The 26,159-nt window shown below is 38.9% G+C and overlaps 1 protein-coding gene across 1 annotated transcript in view; it reads right to left on the reverse strand.

The window, feature by feature from the left end:
- The window catches only part of LOC146655288 (1-phosphatidylinositol 4,5-bisphosphate phosphodiesterase beta-1-like), a 37,450-nt gene extending 20,691 nt beyond the window's left edge, over positions 1-16,759 (reverse strand). Inside the window, exons 1-10 of the mRNA XM_085427664.1 lie at positions 16,335-16,759; positions 11,975-12,052; positions 10,388-10,456; positions 6,128-6,268; positions 5,954-6,033; positions 5,594-5,647; positions 4,885-4,960; positions 4,334-4,434; positions 2,731-2,894; positions 857-1,003 (exon numbers count right to left, since the gene is read on the reverse strand). Coding sequence (XP_085283790.1) covers positions 857-1,003; positions 2,731-2,894; positions 4,334-4,434; positions 4,885-4,960; positions 5,594-5,647; positions 5,954-6,033; positions 6,128-6,268; positions 10,388-10,456; positions 11,975-12,052; positions 16,335-16,433 — 1,009 coding nt within the window. The 5' untranslated portion in view covers positions 16,434-16,759. The remainder of the gene's footprint in view (positions 1-856; positions 1,004-2,730; positions 2,895-4,333; positions 4,435-4,884; positions 4,961-5,593; positions 5,648-5,953; positions 6,034-6,127; positions 6,269-10,387; positions 10,457-11,974; positions 12,053-16,334) is intronic.
- Between the last annotated feature and the right edge of the window lie 9,400 nt (positions 16,760-26,159).

Raw genomic sequence — 26,159 nt, forward strand, 5'->3', positions numbered from 1 at the left:
ACATAGCAGGATTGCCCCTTAGGATGTGATCCCGAAGGTTGTTCGTCCATTTATCGTATGAATAGTCACATAAGCCAAGATGTGAAAGAATGCATGGATTATTAGTGTCACACCTTGTCTCCTTGTGTAATAGATAACCAGTTCCGTCAAATATTTTTTCTAACTGTTGGACAAGCAGGGAGTTTGCATGCTTATAGAAGCAGAAGAAGCAGGAGACACTTGAATCCCACCAGGCCACGATTCCAAGCTCTCTTTTTAGGCCATCTCGTTTTAGACTCAGGTGCAACAGGCCTCAGGTCTGTGCATAATTTTGATGAAACTGAAAAATGTTATGTGCGTGTTAAGTCGTTTTGTGTCCCATATCCTTTATGTCTTCATTAATGTTCAGCCTATTTGGAAAAATCTGGATGAGATCTGCATTTGGCTCATTTACATGCCATTAAAGTGCTTTTGTTGCTGCAAATGCATACTTTTTGTTTAGCAGAGGTATTTTTCTGGGATGTTGTTTAGCTCAGTGTCACTCTGAAAAACTATAATGGCTCTCTTAGTAGAGCTGTGTGTTCCCCCGATACACTGCTTTGTTGGCAGAATTAAACTGTCAACTTGAAGAAGACTTTGGACGTATTTGAGTCGCAACTAATAAAAAAGTTTGGTAATTCACCTTTTCTCCTGTTTGCATCAGTTGTTAATTGAACAGACAAATATTTTATTTTCTTCACGCTCACACATTTAAATCAACTCATTTGTTCTCTCCCAAGAAGTTGCCAATGCCTATCAAAGAGAATGTATTTGGATCAGACCGGTGATGGAAAGTAATGGATTTATTGCTGAGCTTTTAGGACTTGTGCATGCGTACCTGTCAGGTAGGTATTATGCGATGAGTTGATGAAATAGTGAGATATCGGGAAGCTCATGTCTTCAGACTGATCCAGCTTTTCTGGTGGAATGACTCCATTCTCATCACTAGACAGATAACTGGAGAACGCCTGGAGGGAGATCTTGCCTAAAAATATTGTTCACACAAACACAAAAGACAAAAAGTGAGAACCCTATTCCAACAAAAATCAGTTCAGGACAATAAAAACTGGTCACTTTGACTCTTACTTCATTTAGGCGTGATCAAGACAATCTAATGAAGTTGCGAAAGTGAATTTGAAAGTGCCGTAGAGTTTGGTGGCACACAGGCTGGTATTTCAGAAGCTGCTACTCTTTTTTCCCACACAACCATCTCTAGTATTTACAGACAGAAAAGGAGAAAATAGCCAGTGAGCGTCAGCCCTCTATGAAAAAAAAATGCTTTGTACATGCCAGAGGTCAAAGGAGAATGACCAGACTGCTTTGAGCTGAAAGGAAAACAGCAGAACTCAAATAACAGCTCGATACAACTACGGTACATCTCTGAATGCACAACATGTTGAACCTTGAAGCACATTGGCTACTGCAACAGAAAACCACACCACATCAAAAAAACAGGAAAGGATGCTACAGTTCATACAGGCTCACCAAAAGTGGACAACAGAATATTGGAAAAACTTTGCCAGGTCTGGGAAGTCTCAATTTCTACTGTAATATTCCGATGATTGGGTTTGGAAAAAAAAAACATTAAAAGATGGAATCATCCTGCTTTGTATCAACAGCTGCTGTCGGTGGTGTAATTGCGTGTGGGATATTTTCTTGGCACACTTTAATCCCGTTACTACTAAGTTATCAACATTTAAATGCCAGACGAGTTTTGTTGCTGAACATGTCCATCCCTTTATGACCACAATGTGTCCATCTTCTGATAGCTCACAAAGCTCTAATCATCTCAAACTGGTTTCGCCAACAAGACAATGAGTTTACTGTAATCAAGTGGCCTCACATCTGACCTCCCTTGCTGCCTTTTTATTGAGAGACAGTTCACACAAAAAACATCAGAACAAAGCCACGCCCACATGGTTCTAAGACAAGGCATTGTATGTATATGTGTGAACTTCTGTAAGAATGTGTGTGTGTGTGTGTGTGTGTGCTAAATGTTAGCGTCATAGCATCATTGTCATACTCATTAAACCCCTTTAGTGACTTGTCACCATCCTAGAATAAAGCTTCAGGTTTTTCCTTTTTAATTTCTCAACCCTCCTCTATAATGAATTTTTAATTTCTGATAAGGAAATATAATATAATACGAACATAATCATTTTATTTCTTAGATAGCAGCACTGTTATCTTATGGGTGAAAAACAATCTGTAGTTTATGTTTGATGCAAAGTAGACACCTAAATTTCTTCTAGTAGGATCTACACAAATTACAGAGTAAGTATATAGGTGGGTTAGAAAGGTATTTTTGGATCAACTTGTGTGGTTTTTTATTTTTAACCTCCTAAGACCCGAACTCTTCCATAGCATGCATTTTTAATTTCTCTTTGATATTTGAGCATATTGGGGCCCGATGAATGTAAAAAGAAAGAATTACCAGATTTTTTTTTTTACCTTATTTTCGTTTTTATGAAAAATAAGAGCCACATATGAGGATATTTGTTTAAAATTTTGATAGAACAGTAGCAGTATAATGTCCTCGTAAGTGGATATCAGGCTCTTGTAGAGCAAAATTGAGTATTTTGGTCTAAATAACCCAAAATGTGATGTCCACATATGTGGACGCCAGGTCCTAGGAGGTTAAAGTAAAAAAACAAAACAACAACAAACAAACACATAAAACCTCCAGCAAAATCTGCTTGTCTAAGTGTGTACCTTGCTTTAGTTGTGTCTGGTCATGTTGATACCTCTCCATCGCAGTGTGCGTCTGTGCAGGACGAAGAGGTGGGTAGAGGATTTCATTGAGCCTTGGGTCTCTCTGCTTATTGTTGATGAACTCTGTCATCTGATCGACTGACAGCATCCTATCATTGGCTCCTCTGCAGAGCAGAGAAGAGTCAGGTTGAAAGTCAGAGCATTAGAGGATAAACCTTCTCAGAAATTTGTATGCTGTTTGGGTATTTTTGTGGAACCACTGCTGGAGTGCTGCTTAACCTCATACTCTTGAAAAACAGTTTTTAAAATGGGAAGAGTGCTATTGTATTGGTTTTATCAATTGATTAAATCAATTAAGTTAAATCAATTTGCAAGGGTTTAGAACGTTTGTAGAAACTGGAATACGTCAACATGTTTTTATGTGTGATGAGAAACCACTAGAACAAATGTACAAGTGGTATGCTGCATAAATCTGCCAGTTTTCACATTGTACAGATTTATCTACTGCTTTCCAATGCTAGAAAAAACCCCAGATACAGAGAATTACTACTACAAGTACAAGTGTAGTACAAGTACTACAAAAATTATAGCTAAACATTTAAATTATTTTATTATTATCATCCTTTATTGATTCCAGTTTCTTCGATGCAGAAATGCCCTGTGATAATATTTGAGAACAACTAGATGATACGCTTCTTTTTAAAAAAATATCAAGTTGTCATTCTAAGTGTGAAGATACGATGTGAAATTTCAGATTGGGCCCATCTCACAGTGGTTCAGGTCTCAGTCACACAGACCTAGAGACCTGTTGGCACTTATCTAGCAACCACCAGTCATGCGGGAAAAGTGTGTATTCTGTGACTAGTAAGCGAGTGGTTGCTGGAGGTTCCTGACAGTCTCGTGCATAACAAACTGGTAGTAAAGAGGTATATGATGAAGCACTGAAAAGCTCCTTGTGATTGCTGTGGTCATTACTAGGCTACAAGTAGTTTGCATAGATGTTTGCAGTTTCACTGTAGCTCAGAGAGAAAAAGGTAGAATGTCTATTTTGCAGAATAGACATTTATTTTCCTAGTGATCAGTGGTCGCCAGGGGGTTGTTGACTGGTCTTAATGAGGTCTTAATCATCATATATTTCCAACTGCATATCAACTTGAAATAAAAAGAAATTGTGACGTATTGTCTTGTTGTTCAAGTAATTAATACAAATAGATTTAGATTTAGACACCTTTCTGGTTCTAGGGACACAATTACATTAAAAAAAACTCCAGGATCAGGATTTAGATCGGCTTCAGAAAGCTAATTACTTCTAACAAACTGGTCCAGTTGCATAACATCGTTGGAAGAGGGGATAGATTAGTTTTAAGAATATGATTACTGCTGCAAAGCTAAAGATCAACCAGTTTGTTCAATCCCTGTCTGTCTGTACAAGTGGGACAGGCGATGAATCACGATTTTTCTGATATCAAAAAAATTGGCCTGAAGCAAATAACAACTTTTCATTTTGTAGAGTAGCTTCTTCATCTTTAATACATCTTTTAGCAGAGTAGAGGTCAGTAGCTGCAGCAAGAGCTCCAGCTCAAGTTATTTTCTGTTTACTTACTGCAGTTTGAAGATGTTCCCAAGCTCAGGACGAGGGCACAGACTATCCAAGAAGTTCCGGTAAACTTCAAGTGTTAAGTCTTCCAGTTTGATGCTGTCACCCTGTCAAATACAAAGAACATGGACATTAATTATTGATAATGCCAACTGCAAAATATAGTTCAAAACCCTTTTTAAAATGCAACTTTTCCTCCAACATGTCTTCTTCAAAAACAATCTTTCTGTGCTCACAGGAATATTCAATGTGTGATTCATGTAAAATCAACACCACTTTGTTTTGAATTGGAAGTGGCTGCTTGAAAACTTGATGACCCAGATATCTGAGCTTATTTCACCCATCCATGCACTATGAGTCATTCTGGACAAAACCAACAGACAAAAGCTTCAACAGAAAACAGAAAACTGAGAAGAAAGAATAAAGAGAAAAAGAGAGAAAAAAACTAAATACTTTGTGAGTCTAATATGTAGTTATCCATGAAAAGAGAACAGCTTTTCATGTGTGTCTTTCATTCCCTGCCACCTATAATAATCCAAACTAACTGAAGTATTTACCCGTCCATAGGGCAGTTTGCAGCTCTCCAGGGCATTCTCGACTCTTTTTCTGTCCGATGAAAACAGCCGAACAATACTGAAACAGACAGTGGTGCAACAATATTATGATCATTCCACCAACCCAAAACTCATTTTTTTACTTTCCGTAAGAACCTCTACATATTCTTCTCTCCAACTAATGGGCCGACATTTACGGTGCTAATCCTCCATAACGGTTCTTGAAATGCAACTATTCCCCGTGTACGCAATTTCACTTTGGCAAATCTCACCCTCTTCACTTGAGCCCAAAGCTTCGACTGTGCAAACTGTCAAACCGTGCGGGCTTTCTTAAAACTCTACTCCCTCGGCTTCTTAGATATCAGCTGACCTTAATTCGGCTCTCAGTTTGCTTCTAAAATACAGCTTCCTGTCATAACTGTATTATCCATCTCATGCTCTGGCAGTGGTTGATTACCAGGTCAGTGCTGAATTAAGCACCTTCATGAATCCTGTCCCTGTTTTTGCTTCCCCAAGTGCACATGGAATTAAGTTTATTTTTGGAAGCAAGGGACAGGAAAGAGCAAAGTTAAAGTTTGTGCGTGTCTCTGAAGATTTCTTCAGGCTAATTCCTCACGTTCCCAACCATATACTGTAACATGTGCCTCAAAGCAAATGCTTGGGTAAAACCACTGAGTGAGGCTTGGGGACCTAATAATCATCGGGAACTCACTTCTTGACAGGAATTCTCCCCTCTGCATTCGGCTGAAGAGTTAACTTGATGTACCTGAAGCAGAAAAATTAGAGGGTGTCAGTTTCAAAGGGTGAAGTAGCAAAAGTGGTCGGGCAAATGGGTCAATGGTGTGTGTGAATGAAGCATTTTGTAAAACCATTAAGATTAAAAGATGTGCAGAAAATAGGTTTCAAAAAGGTGTCAGGAAGCAGCAGGGATGATTAAGTTTATCACAAAAGACTCAGTATTTTTTTTATTAACCTCCAAACTCCACAAATCCACATCTGTGCTTCCCTTTAAGCCATATACTGTTTAATAAAACAAACAAGTGCGTGCAGTGATGAATGTGTGCGTACTCACGCTTTCAGCAGACTCTGGTCTCGGTTGAGATTGTGGCTCAGCAGGTTGGAAGACAGAGAAAACAGTTCCTCACACCACACCTACAAAAAAACGAAACACAAAAACAGTCACACACTGCATCATCATTATCATCACAATTAGTCATGGTCACGGTCGCTTTAATGAGCTCAGCACCTTGGCTTCGTCCTCCTGCGAAGCGATGAAGTTAAGCTGGTTGACGTTTACAAGGTCTGAAGCCGTAACCACGGTAACCATGCGGTTCTCCAGCCTACCAACCAGGTTTCCCACATCGAGCAGCTCCCGCAGCTTAGCCTCCTATTGGATGACACAGAGTGAAAGCTGTCAGTGGAATTAGAGCCACGAGGGAGGCATGCACTGTAGAGAGGAGACGGATGAAAGTGAGGGGACCTGGAGGGATGCGGGGACGGCTGAGACCATTTGAGGCAGTTTATTTGCATCTATTTTTACCCAGTGTGACATGTTGTTTGCAACATACAGTGTGTTATATGTGTAAAGAGAGTGCAGGCTGAACTTGATAGTAAATCAGGCGATCAAACAGAGAAAGATGTTTTTGTGGAAAGTAAGGAAATAAAAATTATTTAATGTTTGTCACCTTCCTCAAGAGGGGCTCCACATTTTCTCCAGTTTTTCTGACTGAAGAGGGTCTCATCATCGCTCATGCAAGTCTTGAGTTTCCACTTATTTTTTTATTTTCTAGTAAAATGGGAAATAGGCACAGCGACTCATTGAAACTTGTGCAAATATACAGGGAGTGCAGAATTATTAGGCAAATGAGTATTTTGTCCACATCATCCTCTTCATGCATGTTGTCTTACTCCAAGCTGTATAGGCTCGAAAGCCTACTACCAATTAAGCATATTAGGTGATGTGCATCTCTCTAATGAGAAGGGGTGTGGTCTAATGACATCAACACCCTATATCAGGTGTGCATAATTATTAGGCAACGTCCTTTCCTTTGGCAAAATGGGTCAAAAGAAGGACTTGACAGGCTCAGAAAAGTCAAAAATAGTGAGATATCTTGCAGAGGGATGCAGCAGTCTCAAAATTGCAAAGCTTCTGAAGTGTGATCATCGAACAATCAAGCGTTTCATTCAAAATAGTCAACAGGGTCGCAAGAAGCGTGTGGAAAAACCAAGGCGCAAAATAACTGCCCATGAACTGAGAAAAGTTGAGCGTGCAGCTGCCAAGATGCCACTTGCCACCAGTTTGGCCATATTTCAGAGCTGCAACATCACTGGAGTGCCCAAAAGCACAAGGCGTGCAATACTCAGAGACATGGCCAAGGTAAGAAAGGCTGAAAGACGACCACCACTGAACAAGACACACAAGCTGAAACGTCAAGACTGGGCCAAGAAATATCTCAAGACTGGTTTTTCTAAGGTTTTATGGACTGATGAAATGAGAGTGAGTCTTGATGGGCCAGATGGATGGGCCCGTGGCTGGATTGGTAAAGGGCAGAGAGCTCCAGTCCGACTCAGACGCCAGCAAGGTGGAGGTGGAGTACTGGTTTGGGCTGGTATCATCAAAGATGAGCTTGTGGGGCCTTTTCGGGTTGAGGATGGAGTCAAGCTCAACTCCCAGTCCTACTGCCAGTTTCTGGAAGACACCTTCTTCAAGCAGTGGTACAGGAAGAAGTCTGCATCCTTCAAGAAAAACATGATTTTCATGCAGGACAATGCTCCATCACACGCGTCCAAGTACTCCACAGCGTGGCTGGCAAGAAAGGGTATAAGAGAAGAAAAACTAATGACATGGCCTCCTTGTTCACCTGATCTGAACCCCATTGAGAACCTGTGGTCCATCATCAAATGTGAGATTTACAAGGAGGGAAAACAGTACACCTCTCTGAACAGTGTCTGGGAGGCTGTGGTTGCTGCTGCACGCAATGTTGATGGTGAACAGATCAAAACACTGACAGAATCCATGGATGGCAGACTTTTGAGTGTCCTTGCAAAGAAAGGTGGCTACATTGGTCGCTGATTTGTTTTTGTTTTGTTTTTGAATGTCAGAAATGTATATTTGTGAATGTGGAGATGTTATATTGGTGTTACTGGTAAAAATAAAGAATTGAAATGGGTATATATATGTTTTTTGTTGCCTAATAATTATGCACAGTAATAGTCACCTGCACACACAGATATCCCCCTAAAATAGCTAAAACTAAAAACAAACTAAAAACTACTTCCAAAAACATTCAGCTTTGATGTTAATGAGTTTTTTGGGTTCATTGAGAACATGGTTGTTGTTCAATAATAAAATTATTCCTGAAAAATACAACTTGCCTAATAATTCTGCACTCTCTGTATATGGAAATACAGTATATAAGGGAAAATCAGAGTCTGTACAATTCTAACAAGGCTGAAAGCCAACACTGGGTATACACAGCAACCTCTATTCTTCAGCGCAGCCTGAATTCTCCTAGGCAAGCTTTCAAGTAGTCTTCAGGAATAGTTCTCCGGGCTTCTTGAGGGAGATTCCTCTTGTTCCAGTCAAGATGATACACGGTGTTTCAATAATGTTGAGGTGCGGGCTCTGGAGAGGCCATTCCTACTATATGCCATCTTACTGATAGTGTTATGTTGTATGTTTTTCTGTCTAAGACTGAAAGTGTGTTTGTGAACACTGCTGCCAGATGCTTTTTAGATGCTACTGTCTGGTTTGTGACTGAAATGCAGTCCCAGGACATGATGGATTCTCCACTGGTTCCATGATCCTCTTGGGGAAACTCCCATAGGGCTTAAAATCTGGGACTCTCCACCAGTTACTCTTAGAACTGAAGAAGCTTCTCTGATGAGAGGTGAAACATCTTCAAGGAAACTTAAAGAAGTCCAGACACTTTTCTTTCCAAGCTCCTTAGACTACCATGACCTGGGTGACTGAGAACCTTCACAGACATTTCAAATTTGGTTTGTGTAATTTGGCACATCTCAGACTTTTCTCCTGGTTCCTTTCTTTGGTTTTTTCTTGACAGCCACCCTTCAATTAATACTATTTCTATGAGACTTTGGGGAACCAATCAACTGTCAGGTGTCAAGTCTTCTACATTTTTATTTTAATTTCTTAAGGACAATACTTTCAGATACTGTTTATCTGTTGTAAATAGTTTTTTGACCTGACGTTTTTTCTTTTGCCCTCCATTTGTTCACTTTCCTCAAATATTTTACGGATACACTATGTACACCAGTCAATAGCTGGAGAATTATTGCTCAAGACCATTTTAAAAAGTACTAAAAAGTCTGGTGCCTTGGAAGCAAAATGTAAGAAATGAGAGGCCAGTTTGGGAGATCAGTATAGTCTTGCATTCTGTTAGTACCATGGTCTGGTGGGTTAAACGTTATGCTTAAATAGTGCTGCCGCATGTGTAGATTTCAGGAAAGTTGAGTTTACATGTCTACCAGTGATTTAAAGCACATCATTCACATTTCCTTAAAGAAGTTTGTTGCCTGATGGCAAAGAGGTCCTGGGTTCAAATCCATCAACCAGACTGGTGCTTTTCTGTGTGCCTGTGTGGGTTCTCTCTGGGTATTCTGGCACCCCACTACATGCATTTTAGGTTAACTGAATCAACATTGCTTGTAGGCTTCAAAGTAATTGTGAATGGTTGTCTGTCTCTTAGCCCTGATGGCAGGTGATCTGCCCAGTGTGTGTATGCCACGAGGTGATGGCACACCAGCCATGTCTCCTTTTGCGTACTTATTGAGGAAAGATGTGAAATCACTGATTTTTAAAAAAAGGTTTTCCAGGGGTTCGGTTTGTTAAATGTTTTTGCGTTTTCCTTTTGTTGCTTCGGTTTAATGTTCAATCTTGTGATTATTCCGTTAAATTCCCTCCTCACATGGTGGCACATCATTTTCAGGATGACAAAGTAAAAGCAGGGGTAGAGGAGGACCAGAGGGAGGAGATTATTAGAGACTTATGAGGCAGTCACAGTAACAATCAAGGATTAAAATCATTAAGAAACCCAGTCAGGCAAATATTATGGCTGCCCTCGAACAAAATACATCAGATGCTTTGCTATTTATGAAAGCAAAGCACAAGTCTTCTATTGAAGTAGGAAGCAAAGCAATAAATATAACATAAACGATAGTAGGTAACAGAAATAAAATCTAAAGTACTTCATGGTAGTACAGAAAGAAAAAAGAGGCAATAAAAAACATCAACTTATTATTAAAGCACGAATGCCGTAATGTCAGCTACAAAAAGTAATGCAAACGTTAAGTCAAATATTAAAAATTTCATGAATAAAACATCACATTCTGCTGCATAAGAGGAGCAACTGTTAGGTGAGAGGTCACTGGCTACATACAGAGATGCAGTAGGAGGATTGAAAATTGCAATGCAGGAAGGACACAGCATACATTTCACACGTGCAGAGTCAAGTAGAGGTGAATATAAGCAGAGAGATGACAGTACCTTGGGTGTTTTCGTGCTTCTGCCTGTTCTGACATCTTTTACCAGGGTCAGGTCCAACAGCTCTGTGTCCTAATGAAAACACACCCACACATAGAGCACACACACACTCACGCAGTCAGCTGTTATCTGGGAGCTAAAGGCCTCCTGCTGTTTCCTGTTAAGGATTTAAGCCGACCTGGAAAGAAAGTGTGCATGTATGTATGTGTGTGCACATACATACATTTTCATACTTTCAGGTGACAAAGCTAACCCCTGGGTTTTTGAACGTCTGGGTGGCCACTTATGATCGCAAGGCGATTGCACAAGTCACCTGATGGGAAGCAATCTGTCTCCAAATAATCACGGTCCAACTCAGACTGACTCACTCTCAAACAGGTTGGGGAGGCTTTGCAAGTAATTGATGTCTAATTTATGAACACTGACAGTTTGCCAATGTGTTGCAACCAATCTGAATCAGTCTGTGCTGCTGAGTGCAACTTGTCTGCTGTTCATGTCTTTGCAGCAGCTGACTCGACTCAGCTGGTTGACAAACTAGCTGTATTTTGGTTATATCCTGAAATAAAAGCTGGAATGCTGAGTGTTTATGCCATTCTGCAGTTAAATCACCATCTTGCAGCAACTACCTCATTATTTGTGGAGGCCTTTATTAATATTTGTTTCAAATCTATGTGGTTCTGATTTGACTGACTTTGAATGTAAGTATTTACTGTACTTTTCTGTTTAATGCAAATTTCTCTGTATGTAGATGGCAACAGAGTTGCTATTTTCACTGCTTTATCACAATAAATCATCATATTATCACAAAAAGTTTGCATGTAATTACCAACCTGTTGCTATTTAACTGTAAGCTAACTCAGACTGATATCTGACCAAGTCAGTGTAACTATCATTTGAAGACAGGAACTGGCTGTGAGTGGTCACAAACTTCAAAGCAACCATTTCAAAGGTAAGAAAACTGTAAAATCATTACACATGGTGGGAATCATTTTGGCTCTGCTATGATCTCCAACTGCAGCATTTAGTATATCTTTTTCTCTGCATTCCAAAAACATAACTGGTTATTGTTAGCACAGTGAACCTGAATGTTGTAAATATGTATGCAGTTTCTGTAGTAGATAAAGGTCACAGACAAGATTATGTGGAAGCAAGATATTTAGCATCTTATAGCAAAACATAACATAGCATAGCAAAAACAGATCAGACTAACAGCTAGACTGTATTGGTTATATTTTTGTGTATAAAAAAATAATAAAATTGCTTCACAGGTGCACAAAAAATGATTCAGACAACATTTAATCAAACTTAAAATGGAAAATTAATTTAAAAAACCAATCTTCATTAGCAAATTAATTTAGTCAAATGTGCATAAAATAAGAAGGTAATGAAACATTTAATGATTCATCTTTGATTCAGAATCTAGTCTGAAAAAAGTTCCAGTTTTAATGACTGAAATACTGAATATTGATGAGTCACCAAATCAATTAATGTCACTTTTTGAGGTTTCAAGCTTAATTTGTTCCTCATCATTTAATATCTACAGCCAGTCTAAGAGAATTATATCTAAGACAGCTGATTTTTGTGCTTAACCTTGTTTTGGTCGGTCCAGTAGAGGTAAAATCCATGTGGATCCACATGCAGAGTCACTGGAGTGACAGTGGACAAATCCTAGGGAGACAGGTGGAGAGAATGAAAATAACCGTAAAACATCATAAAAACTCAAGCGAAAAATCATTTACGTAGCTAATGCACTCATAAAAATGTTCTACTTTCTACTTGGTAGGGCGAGAAAATTATGTAAGAATACACTTGTCTGTGGTGGCATGAAGTGATAGTGATTCATACTGTAAGTGTCCAGAATCTTATTTTACTACTCACTACAGCGTGACCTCTTTTAACCAGGGAACACTAAGCGATTTCATTTTCATGTTACAGAAGTTCTTTTCAGCTGTCATAACACTAACTATCTATCCATATTAACCCACCATGATAGTTCCTAATTGGCTCCAGGTGGATTCAGACAGAGCAGCTCTTCTGATGTTTTGCTGTTTGAAAAGTCATAGCATTTTATACACAGCAGGTGTCTCAGAGGACCGGTTTCTGTGGCTAATTACTGATTAAAAATAAAAGCACCTTGAAGCCTGGTGTAAATATCTGGTATTGAATGGACAAAAATAATACTTACTAAGTATTTTTTATATGGGGTTAAGCAGTTTGAATCCCCCAAATTATTTGATAAACTGATGTTTTGAAGCTTGCAGCCAAATTGAATATGCTTCAAGGGAGTGCAAAGATTTGTGACTATGTAAAGCTTTGAATCTATACAGTTTAGTAAAAGTTTAATCAGAGTGGTTTCAGTTGCTTTTCTGCAAAACAGAGATAGGGTTGGAGTGACTTTATTACAGGTACTGATGGAATCTTTTAACAGTTTCAGTTGCCATGAATCAAACAAAAAGGTTCAAAAGATTTAATGTGACAGATCAAAAATAAGTTAATAATCAAAAATAAAGCAACTTAAGCTGTACAAAATCAATAATAACAGCAAAAAAGTCTAAATATCGAACAACACAAACATGCCAGTGACGCCAGAAGAAGACAGCATAGCATCAAAAATTAAAGCTGAAATTTGTCATTTTTGCAAAGTTGGTGAAGCAAACTTAAGACTTCTTTATAAAGTTGATTAACCTGCAGCTTTTGTAACCGGGGAGCTGTGACTTATAGTTATAGTTACAACAAGACAATTCAACCAAAAGGTTTTAGACATCATATCATATTGACAGTATATGTTAAATTGAATCCAATATTTTTGCTGGTTCAGTAATAGGAGATTCAATGAAATAATGAAGGCTACTAAAGGATTATTGTATAATAAAATAATAATAATATTGTTAAGTTGACTAATGCTGTTAAAGATTATAGTTGTAACATTGGTTGCTTTCGACCTCTCGAGTTATAAATATCAACATGTCAGAAATGAGAGAGATGGGAAACTTTGCTGCTTAAATAAACCACCAAACTGCATGTCATTAATGTATGATCTGAGCAGAGTGAAGCATGATACCATGCAGCTCAACTCATCTGCTTAAACTAGCTCACCGGCTTTGCTTCTTCCTATTCCATACCAGCACGGATTGGACTGATTTCTCTCCACTTTCAAATCTTTTGTTCTCATTGTCCTAGAACACTGAATCTTCCTAAAAGGGCACACACAAACAAAGACTATGGCATGCCAGTGCCTTCTCATCCCGGGGCTTGTAATGCTACATTTTACTGGATGCCTCCATGCTATGCGTAATGTGTCCTTTGTTGTTGGTACCTTGACACGGACTTGAAAACAATCTTGTCTGAGGCACAGGAATAAGATGTTCCAATACAATTTAATGTTACATCTAATTAATATAGTGCTGTCCACCTTCTTATAAGCTAAACCTTAATTGATTTGATGCTCAAACCCAACAGCTGTATTATCTGTGTGCAGAACAAGAGCAGGGAGGTGTGAAACAGTGACAGTTTCCCACTTCCAGCATGAATCTTTTGCATCTTTCACAGCTGCACACAGTAGTGAAGGCTTTAGCCTAACAAGGTTCTGGACTCAGTTACTGTGAATGGATATCAGTTTTGTACTTCTACAAAACTGCTCAAACTGTTTTGTTAATATGTAAAAATTATTAACAGGAACAGAGATCTATTTAGGTATTAGTTAAATGAAAACCATAAAAAATGCCTGGCACATAGGTTAATTGGGCTGCTGCTTTATACTATACACTGCCAGAAAACCAGTACATGGTTAGGGTTAGGAAAAGAGTATAGGTAAAACACACCCACTTGAAAAAAGTAGCTCATACTATTGACATGTGGGCTAACTTGCGTATAATCGACCCATACACCCGCATGAAATGATGCCCCAGGGACAACTGGAAAGGTTAATGTAGTTTGGCAGCTTGTAGCCATGACAGGCAAAATATCCGTTAGCAAAGTAAAAGGGTATAGGCTACTGAAATAAACTAATCCCCTCTTTGAGGAAAGCAGCTGAAATCAATACCAACAGAAGCTAAGGGCACTGATGACCAATTCAGATTCCTTTATTGTCATTCAGTCAATACATCACAAGTGCATTGCTGAACAAACTTACAAGCACAGAAAAATCACAATAAAACAGAACCAGGTTTAAAAAATCTGTCTATTAACCACTGAATAATGGACAAAAAAAATTAAATAATATGAAAAGGTATGAAATATATTTTAGGGATACAAATGCAAAAAAGAGCCTGGAATATCCACTAGTGGCCAAAAGTCCACCCCAAGGAAGGAATACCACCTAATAAACCAACTATTATCACCTATCACAGTAACTAAATACAGTAACTGAACAACACTAAATTAGTCACTGAATTCTAAAATTTCCCATATTTCTTCAGAATCTTTAGAAAAGAACATATGTTCTCCTCATACGTAAAAAGCTGTGAATTGTGAGTGAGAATAATGGAATTTATTGATTTAAGATTTAAGCTGGACTATTCCAGATGTCACAGGGAGAAAAGAAAGGTATCCTCGTCAGTTCTATCATTATAACTTGTCTTTAGTCCCAGCTCAGAATGTTGCACCTTAATTTAATGGTGCAAAATTATATACAGGGGTACACAATAATTTAAATAATTAATTGTTTGCATGCATGGAAAATGACTAGCATTAAAACTCTTACTAAGGCTCTTACTAAGACGGTTTGTCTGTCACACATCAGCATCTGCTTTTCATGTGGCACAATTGCTAACCTCGGCAACACTATATTTCTATGGTACTTCTTTTTCTCTTTGTTTTCCTGATCGTACACAAACTGTTTCATAATGCTAGTCAATAAAATCTGGCAAAGCTATACCTCTTACCTGCTGTGCTATAATTAATATAGCTATTCAAAAGGGCATATATTTAACCCTTGGAGGGACTTTTTACTCCATCCCTATTTCTCAGAAGGCACAGGAACCAGCTTGAGCTCAGTCCTCTAAACATTAGATGTCCATACTTATAAAGTTCTTCACATTCTTTTGCAGGATTTTTGTTTTCTTGAAAGTGTTAACACAGCCTACATTTGGAAGAAGAAAAACCAGAAGAAGAAGAAGCTCAGAAGCTGGTTAACTAGCTCCCTGGTTGTCACCTGTTGCCATAGCAACTGATTCTATTTTTCATAAAGCCCGGCTCTACATGTTTGAGAGATTCAAATATCAAAACACACACACACACACGCACGCACGCACGCACGCACGCACACACACACACACACACACACACACACACACACACACACACACACACACAAGTTTAAGCTATTGTGAATGGATTCAGCTCTGCATTGGATTAGTTCTTAAGTACTTCTCCATAAGTATGATCCATGACATTATAAAGCTCAAGGCAGTGATAATAAACACACACACACCTGATCTGTTTAGGTGCTGGTAACCATGTCAGTTACCATGGCAACCGGACAGCATTTTTTTTTCCTCCTCATTGTCAGCGCTCTGTACTTCAGCATACCAACACACACACATGCACACAGAGGAACACACACAGCTCTGCAAATACCTTGTGTTTGACTGTGCTCATGAAGGGCACAGGAGTAAGTATGTGTGGGCTTTATACACACACAGTACATGAATACTGGTGGATAGAAGACTGATCAGAAACACATTTCAGACACACACCTACATACACACACACACTATCTGCCTCACTGGTAAGATCCACAGGTACTTACTGCCAAAGCTCAATCAGCAAATGAATAGTAAACACATCTGACAACATGGCACATTTCCTCCTCTTCCTCCTCAATTTCTCACGCTCCACATTAATTCAGCTAGTTTCAATTCTTTGACTGTTTCCTCAGCCTCCTTATTTTTTTCAAGTAGTAGAATTAAATAAAACTATTTGCTTGTGCTTGAGGAAAATCAGTCCTTACCTCATCCCATTTAATGAAGTTGCTTCCGTTCCTCAGCGTGTGAGAGACGGAAGGAGGTTGGAGTTTCAACGCGTGGACCCCCGGCTGAGCACTCGCCATGGCTTCACACACACATTAACCCTCACTTTCTCTCTCTCACACACATGCACGGACTAGAGATGCTCAGATGCAGGAATGCTGCATGTCAGTCATGTCCGAGCTGAGAACTCCTCAGAAGTCAGGCATAGATGCTCAGCTGCAGCAGCATCCTCTCCTCTTCTGAAGAAGAGTCTTGTATTTTGTATTTTGTCTTTGCTTTATCTTTGTTCACTCTTAATTTTTTTTTATTTGAGCCCTTCTTCTCTTTCTCCTTTCTTTCTGCTCTGTGCCTCTGTTCTCACACCTCTTTTTTCTTATTCTTCCCTCCTCTCTTCTTTCTCCCTCCCTCTTCTTGTCTCCCCCTCTCTCTGTTGGTGCTGCATCTCACAGAGAGACAGACTGAAACAGATGCCTTCGTGGGAGACAGGATATGTGTGTGTGTGTATGTGTGTGTGCATGCACTGCCTCCACAATTTGACTCATCGGCGACATGCGCACAACGGCAGCTTCCCACAGATGGGGGAGGGGTAAGAGAGGGAGAGCCGGAGCGACAGGGAGAGCGAGGGAGATAGAAAGAAAGAAAGAGAGTGGGAGAGATGGAGAGAAATGAGGAGAGAAGAAGAGGAAGGAGGGAGAAAGAAGAGGAGAGAGAGAATAAAGAGCTAGAGGGAGAAAAGAAAAAGAGAGTGGGCGTTTTAGTGGAGGGTGAATCAAACCAAACCAGGATTATAGTCAAATGAGGCCAGTTTTGAATACACACTATATTAACAGCTATATTATGTGCTTCCTATACCAAAGGCATTAAATCTATTATAACAGCCTCTGCTCGTATGGGTAGGTTCGTCATCATGCTGTGAAGCTACGGTGCAGGGATTTGAACATCAGTCAGGTTTGGTGCTGATACTGTGTCATGAGGCTTTTACTTAGACTTTTTACTTAGGTTTGGTTGAAGATTTGGCGACGTGCTGGTAACGAGTCAGCTTGTTTACAGCCAGCTTTAAATTTTTGGTTTCTTTTGTTAGTTTGATTACTCAACTGCTTAAATTTTATTCAGGCTTACACAACAGAAAAGAGTAGGAGTAGGATCAGCCCTCCCGAGCTATGATCCCCCCCCCCTCCCCCCAAGCGCCACCCCACCAAAGACATTGAAGTACAGTACTGTTCATCTTACAGTCCACATTGGATGAGAGCACAGATCAGTACCAATGGGAATGTAACTGAGTACATTTACTTCAGTGCTTGTACTAGTATTGTGCTTAATATACTTATTGCACTTGCTACTAATTGCACATACTTATTAGTATTGCTGTAGTTACTTGGGTATTTTTCAGATTCATTGGATCATTTTAGATAAAGCTATAGTGCTATACATAGCTAATTAAAAACATCAACAGCTGTAACATTAAATATATACACACATCAATAAACTGCTAATTTTAATCCAATAATATCATAAATAGGATTCTGAAAAGTGTAATTTTGAGTGAACTATTAGCTACTTAAGTAGAATTATAATTTGTACATAACTGAAAAAGTAAAAAGTCTAAATACTTTTTTCCACTTTGCTTTAATAAATCTAATAAAAACAGGGTTGCAGATGAGCTTTATAATTTTAGTGTGTACACCAGTTTTCTACACATACACCCACCCCCTCTGCATTCTGGGTTCAAGCATATCACCCCATTTAAAAATTGCATATCTTTTAAATGTAGTCTTCGGTATAAACAAACATTTCCAATGTGATTTATAGAATTTTAAAAATTACATTTTACACATTTAATACATTTAATACAAGCCAGCTTTGTGCTCAGGGGAACGGTGAAGGTAAAAGCAGAAACAGAAATCCCCAAGCTGTTGTCACGAAGCTGGGAAAAGCTATATTATATCACTGTGTGCTGTAGAATTTAGGTTTTCCTTAACAGAGACCATAGGATTGTGGCCAAAACAGTTAAGCAGCAAAAGTATCTAGAATGTAGGAGTTTCCACAGACACAAAATACACAGCATTACTTTCTTTGTATTTTTATGGCTGTGATTTTTATGTTTACAAACACAGCTAATTATAACAGAGGAAGAAAGAGAGTGGGCGAGATGGTGAATGTTGAATAACTGAATATTGGATGATATGAAGGAAAAAACAGAACAATTGAAGACAAACAAGCACAAATCACCGACAATGCGTTCCTTCCTCTAAATGCAAAATCTGAAATTGGCAGGTTTGATGCAGTCAAAAAATAATTACCAAAGTGTTAGTGGGAGTGTAATCATTCAGTGGAACAAGAAGCCTATAAGGACATTTAAGGACATAACCTTGTGAATGTCTGCAATATCTGCTCCTGCGTGCTGTGTTTAACAATAAGCGGTAGATCTAAATCCAGTTCTGTTTTCTGAAAAGCAATCTCAGTAAAACATGTCACTAAGTGCTTACAGAGAGGGACACAAAAGAGATACATAAATACAATAAAATGCTCATAAAAATGCATCTCCGGTGATTTCACTGGGAAAGCGGTGGCACAAAAAGGTGAGCTCACACATTTATGTGTCTTTGGAGGGATGAAAAAAATAATTATTCACACAGTGTGCTATTGGAACCATTTTACAATAAGTAGCTGCGTACAGTGCTTACTCTGAGGATTGATTTCCCATTTCAGTAAGAAACAAACAAAAATAATAAAAAGGAGAAGAATGTTATCCCTGATGCTCTATAACTTACAATTCTTATTTTAGGCAGAGCGATTTGGCTGTCGTTTTTATTGCAGAATTAATAAATAAATTAACTTCCACCATATTAATATGGATCCAAGAATCTCCCAGATGGAAACTGGGTAAATAAAACCAAAACTAAACAACACAGTACGTATGGTTAAATATCATGTATCTAAATAAGTTTTTGATGAATTGATCACATAGACTGTATGTAAAAGATGGCTATGGCTTTATTAGTTTTGAAATGTGAATCAGTCATATGTAACTACAAAACAGCTATAGAGCAACAAAACTAAAAGCATTCAGAATAGTTTGTGTGTTGTATCTGTAAGCTGTATATAAAAGAGTTAAGGCTTTGGCTTTGCTTTTCTCTTCTCCAAGGAAAGAGAAAAGTGACCCCAATAAAGTGACTTAAACCTGCATTATTTGTAATTGCCAGCAGGGGGCAACAACTCTGGTGGCAAGAAGGAGACTGAATGTATGCAAGTCTGTGGGAAAATGACTCTATTTCTCCCTTACTTTATAACCTTGATAAACACTTCTTAATGGGTTTATAATCTCAGTCCCTAGCTTCAGGTATTTTTCAGATCATTTTAAGGTATTTTAAGGTATTTTTCAGATCAAATAGAGAAAAGAAAGGAGTATAAAATAAGGTGGACCTTCTGATCTGAGTAAATCACTTCCACTTAAACGTTTTTTGTGCCCTAGATTGTCAGTCAGATCTACCCCTCACTTGCAATAGCCATGTTCAAAGCAACAAGATGCTGACGACATCATATTTTAATGACATTCATATTTTGAGATTGTTGTAGTATTTTCAAGTGTCATTAATGACGTGGATTTAAGATAGCAAGACAGGGAACACTGCCCACCCATTGCTGTTTACCTTAACACATGTACCTCCTATGCACACTTATATATGAAAATATTTATTTCCATATGCCATTACATAAGTCACAAAAACACAGAGCTTGTTGCAATGCAGCAGTGTGACCCCATAACCTCCACAGGGTCTTACACACTCATGATATGCACTATTTCAGGGCCCACTTTACCAGCTATGCAGCCTCCTACACACTCACACTTCAGTGCATGAAAAGACACGTGCAGAGACTCATGTTGCCATGATACTGTGTGATACTGTTCGTCAGCGCCAGAGCCAAAATTATCTGTAAATATACAAAATTAACATTTTGTTGACAAGCTTGGCTGAAAAAACAAAAACATGACTGTATTGAAACGATGAGCTACATAAATTTAACATGAATTTAACTTTTACCAAAAATGCCATTTAGTCTTGTTTAGTGAAAAGAAAAGATGTGAGAGAACACATCTGAAGTCTGTGCTCGCTCATCAAATATCTAAGCAAGGCATTTTTGAACACACAGACACCGAGCTCTAAGAGCCGACAGATTTTTAGATGAAATCAAAACCAACACTGATGAAAATGAGGATTAAAGAGGCATTGTGTAACTATATTTGAGCCAGCAGCAGAAATGTCTGAAATGGTTAAAGCATCTATCTTTGTGGCTTTACCTACGAAATTTAACCTCAAAGTTAAAGTTTGTTAAAATCTTCCTTCGAGATTCAGAATAACCAAATAATCTAAATGCGTTGACATTAAAAGGCAGAAAATTATATCAACATGACAAGAATTCTATATACTGATTGAAGTTAATTTACAGTGGAGACTGACCAGGACAATCATGCAGAGAATTGCAGCCTAAGAAGAGAGTTATGCACATCTGCATATATTAAGGCAACTTTTCACACTTGAGCACAGCAGATGATATAGATACATAAATATGGCCAATTGCTCATCAAATAACCTTTTCACTTATGTCCCAGGGACAATGTTTTTAACAAGTATTAGCTGATGAGAGTGTCTATGTTTGTCAAGATGCCATAAATGATTATTTTGACTCTCCAGTTTCCTCTCTGAACCTTTTTGTGGAAACTAGCTCTGATGTCTGCAATAATATATGCTTGTTGTTTAAAATAAAAGACACACTTACAAATAATGTGGATGTATCTGTATATTTTAGCAGCTTTGCAGTAAAATCTTCTGGCTTCTTGAGCTCTGAGATGTGACAAAAAACAGCAGGAAAAGAAATTGAAATAAGTCAAAAGTGCAAAAGAGCAGGTAGGTTTTGCACTATGGTGAGATGACACAGAGCAACTGAGAAACTCCCACAGCCAGGTTCTGAGTTTTTGTCACGGATGGCTTCAGTTCAGAATCTTCCTGTTAAATTTTCATATAGCGAGTGCAGCAAACACAGACTGTAATCGGTAGCTAAGTGCTGCCTTTTAGTAGCATTTCTGGGGGTGCAGAGTTCTCCAGTGAATTTCTTTTCTGCATTTATAATTCAAGCAACATGAAACACGTTGCAAGTCTTTGAGGATTAGATAAAAAAAAAAAAACACATAAAAAAACTAAGACCCATTTAAATTATAAAATTATGATCAACTGAAATTTTTGGCAGTTTTAAAAATGTCTGTTAAAAACAGACTTGTCTGTTAAAACAGGTTTTTATTAGAATTTACAATGACAGGCAGGAACATCAAACCCACTCTCTGATATTGTTTAGTTCCCTCTTATGGCTACAAAACACTCGTTCCCGAATGGCTTCTACAACACCCCTGATGATGTCTTGTCACAATAAGATTTTGGCAGCAATGTATTCCTTCTTTATTAGATTCTTGATTAGATTCAGATATGGGAAATGAGGTGTCCAAAATCAAGCTGAAATCTTCGTTTTGTCCCTCAAACCGTTCTTGAACCATTTCTGGAGGGTGGCAGGGTGTATTTTCCTGTTGAAAATTGGCCCTTTCAATCAGGGAATACCGTTGCCAGGCTTAAGTAGGGGGTTATGTTTGAAACTAACACCTACTTCAATGCTTCTCAGCAAAACATTGCTCTGAGCTTCACGCCACCTCCACAGGCTTGCCTTGTTCTCACAGTGTATCCTGCTGCCACGTCTTCCCAGGTAATTGCACATGTTGCTGCCAACATAAAAGAAAAGGAGATACATTAAACCAGGTCCCCCCAGTTCATCTTCTGCCAAACCATGTGCCTACTGTAGACCCCTTCAGGGATGAACAGGCATCAGCAGGAGCAAAGCCCTTCTAGAAGAAAATCAGAATGAATGTGGGCAGTTTTCTGATATACCCTATACACCAAAGTGGGCTATAAAAATATTCCATACACCATTATATTACAGTACCAGCACCTGCCTGAACCACTGATAGGATGGATCCATGCTTTGATGTTATTTAAGTCAAATTCTGACACTTTCGAATGTTGCAATAGAATTTTTCCCCTAACATTTTTCCAGTCTTTGTGAATACTAGTCTCAGTGTCAGTCCTTCAGTTCAAGGTTCAACGTATTGTGCATTCAGACATGTTCTGCACACCTGTAGCAAGTGGTTATTTGAGTTTCTGTTGCCTATCAGGCTGAAGCAGTCTGGCCATTCTCCTCTGTCCTCTGACATCAACAAAGTCTTTTCACCCAAAAAGCTGCCACTCACTGGATATTTTCTTTAGATTAGTAGTTTCTAAATGCTCTAGCACAAAAAATCCCACCATGTTCAAAATCACTTAATTTCCCATTCTGTTGCTCTGAATTTCAGCAGGTCATCTTCACCACATCCACATAATTTATTTAGCTGCTGCAATGTGAATGGCTGATATCTAATTAGTTAACAAGCAGTTAACAAAGTAGCCAGTGAGTCTGTTGTTCCCATTTTAGCCACAGACTGGCTCTTGATTTTCCCGTAGATTTCTATTCTAGATTCTTTACTTTTCATATCTCCACCTTATATAGTATATCTACAATGGCTACAGCTCCAGAAAGCTGCAGTTCAAATTTGTTGTGACACTTTTATCTTAAGCAACATCAAGAGTTTCAGTAATATGTGCTGCAGAAGCGCTTCAGTGAGTCATGCCCCCCCCCCTTCATTGGATCACTTCTGCATACCAGGAACACCTGATAAGACTTGACATTCTGAAGATGTCCAAGCCACTAAAATAGACAACACAGCTGCTCACAGCCTTACTTTTGCCCATTTTTCTTAATCCCAACACATCAAATCTGAAGCAAATTGCTGTGCTAAATGCAGTCCATCATGCCATAAGATAACCTTAAGATAAGATAAGATAAGATAACCTTTATTAGTCCCACACGTGGGAAATTTGTTAGGTGCTATTTGTAACAAGATAATCAATGTTACTCATGCCACCTGTCAATGGTTATAATGTCGTGGCTGATCGGCGTATTACACTCAGTCACCCACTCGTGCAAAATGTGTCCTGCCTCAGTGTCCAGATAGAAGGAAACATTGCTTACAGAATACAAAGCCATTTCAAAACAGAGACTGCTCAGAGTTTCTGGTAATGGGACTCCTTGTTATGCACCAGAATCCCTCTGCAGAAGCAAAAGTAGCAAACAGATAATAATGATGCAAACACTTTTTTGTTGTTGTCTGGATTTCTAATACTGAGTCACATTTTACTGTATCTGGCTCACAGGTTATTAAAAAATTATTAAGTATACATAAAAACCTTTGTTAAAATAACATTTTAGAGTAATACTTTTAAATTAAATTTTCCACTATGAAGGACAATTACAGTGCTACGGTATTGAAATTCTTTCCTTTTGAATCCTAAATGCTACAGTTTGTATACTATGCTGTCTTACTAAATGTGTTCTTTGCCCTTGCCCAGATCTTTTATAACCAAATGATGGCCAAAAACTACAGAAAAAAGGCAGCGATTATGAATTTAAGAACATTTCTTTCCTTCAAGAAATTGCTTGTACTTTGCTGCGCACCGCATTATCAACAGGAATCTCAAATCATAAACGCTGTACAAAAACACACAACTTAAGACACTCCTACTGCCCACACACTGGCACTCACACAGACACAAGTGCACATGTGCACACACATCAACAGACAGATGCATTAACACACACACATTTGCACACACCCCAATCTTCACCAGCAGATCTCCGTGCTGGGAGCTTATATAAGGGAGAGTGGGAGGCTGAGAGCTATTTCAGGACCAGAAAAGATGTAAGTGTGCAGGAGCATGTGTGTTTGTGTGTGTGCGGAGCTATAGTACCCATATGGATTTGTGTTGGTACGGCTTTGTGAGTGTAGGCCTGGTGTAAGCACTATAAGGACTCTGATTCAGTGGGTTTCATAAGCAGTCAAGTTTGAAGTGAAGTTTGGCTCAGAACCTCTGACAGCTCAAAGTCTCTGTGCCTACGACGTGTCCAGTCACACCACGGAGCTTCATGAACACACACACTTGAAAGGCAGCACTCCCACGGAGCTGTGCAACTGGAAAATGCCTGTTTACTTGTCGTAGCCACAGACAAATCAAGTGCACCCGGATGTTGTGGCAGCCACATCCTTGCCTTCGCAGCTCTGATAAGAGCCTTTTGAAAACCTTTTAATTGCAGTCTTCTCCCTGAAAATCCTCTCTAAATTGCCTCAAGTCTCTAAAAAGGATTATAAAAGAGTCTGTTCACAACTTTGTACTTAAGAAAGAGTGCCAGCAAAACTGACTGCAACATGTTCTGTGGATTATACAGAATAACGGGAAACACATTGCTGCCGTCTTGTAACTGTAATTATTTATGGCCGTGAGCGCCACAAATTAAATGCAGTTCAACTGAACCTGATCCAGTGAAACGATATGACTACCGTGAGAAAATATGTTCATGCTGGCAGAGTGGTTACGGGGACGGACTGTGATGTCAGCAGTTCAGTCCACCACATTGCTCCAGACTGAAATGTCTTGTCAGATTTTGCATGGACTCGCATGAAATTTCACACAAGCACAGAAACAGGCTCAGGAATGGCAACAACCATGGTGTCAGACTCTTCAGAGGATGCTGTTGATAACCTACACAGCAAAGGCCAGATAGTACACACAGGTGGTGGCTTGTGTCAAAAAACACTGAAGTGGAATAGCAGTGACCAGGGAGGAGTGGTGTCAAATACAATCTTCTACTTAATTACTGTTAGCCATTTGAAAGGAGACTTATTCAATTCAGAGTACATCTTCATACCACATGTCCTTGGATTTTATTAGAGCTGCTTTAATAAAACAAGGCTATTTAGTTCCTCTCCCTGGAACACCCTGCCCTCTGTTTATGCCCCCAAGTTTTTCCTTGCATGGTGTAAATTATTTTAATTCTTTAAAAAAAATCAATTACAGGATTAAAGTTGAATTTTACTTTAATAAATGTGAGCATGATAGCATCAATAAACTTGTCTTTGCTTTCTCTTTGACAGTCCTATTCACTCAGCTAGTTTCATCCCTGTCCTACAGTTTGAAAAGCAGTGCTTTAAGCCTACTAGTTTCTAATTGGCTTCACCTTAAAAACAAAATGACCAGATAGGCGATGGTTGGAGCTTCTATGCTCACAACCACAGATGTGTGACCAATATGTAGCTATTAGGGATATTTTCTCTCGCTAATATCATATATCAATAGTTGAAAAAAATACTAGAAAATCAGCATCTAGCGGAGTCTGAATCCTATGTTTTTGACTCAGAGGACAAAAACTGACCTGATCATGTGAAACTTTAGCCATGTTTAATATGAGCATCCACCACTATAACATTACCTGACAGACAAATGTAAAAGCAAAGCAGGCAAAACAAGATTTCAAAGACATGTCTGTATAGGATATGTCTGTATAAGTTCTCAGTCATCCAGGTCATGGTAGTCTAAGGAGCTTGGAAAGAAAGCAACTGGATTTCTTTAAATTTCCTAAAGATGTTACATTTACACTGAAAAAAATAAAGGTCACTCTTTTGAGGATGCCAGTGTTCACATTTTGGATCGAGAGCACAGATGGTTTGAAAGAGCAGCAAAAGAGGGGCTGTGAATGACCGTCATTGAACAGAGGGTGGCTTATGACAGCAGCTGTCAGCCACCTACAGAGCAGTCCTGAGATCCCTTTGCAGGCACCTCAACCCCCACTCAACTCATGCAAAGTCTCACAGTGGTTTTACCCACAACCTCTAG

Source organism: Rhamphochromis longiceps, linkage group LG13 (assembly GCF_057381845.1).
Source record: "Rhamphochromis longiceps isolate RC_006_pf linkage group LG13, R_longiceps_female_GT1.1, whole genome shotgun sequence".
Taxonomy (NCBI): Eukaryota; Metazoa; Chordata; class Actinopteri; order Cichliformes; family Cichlidae; genus Rhamphochromis; species Rhamphochromis longiceps.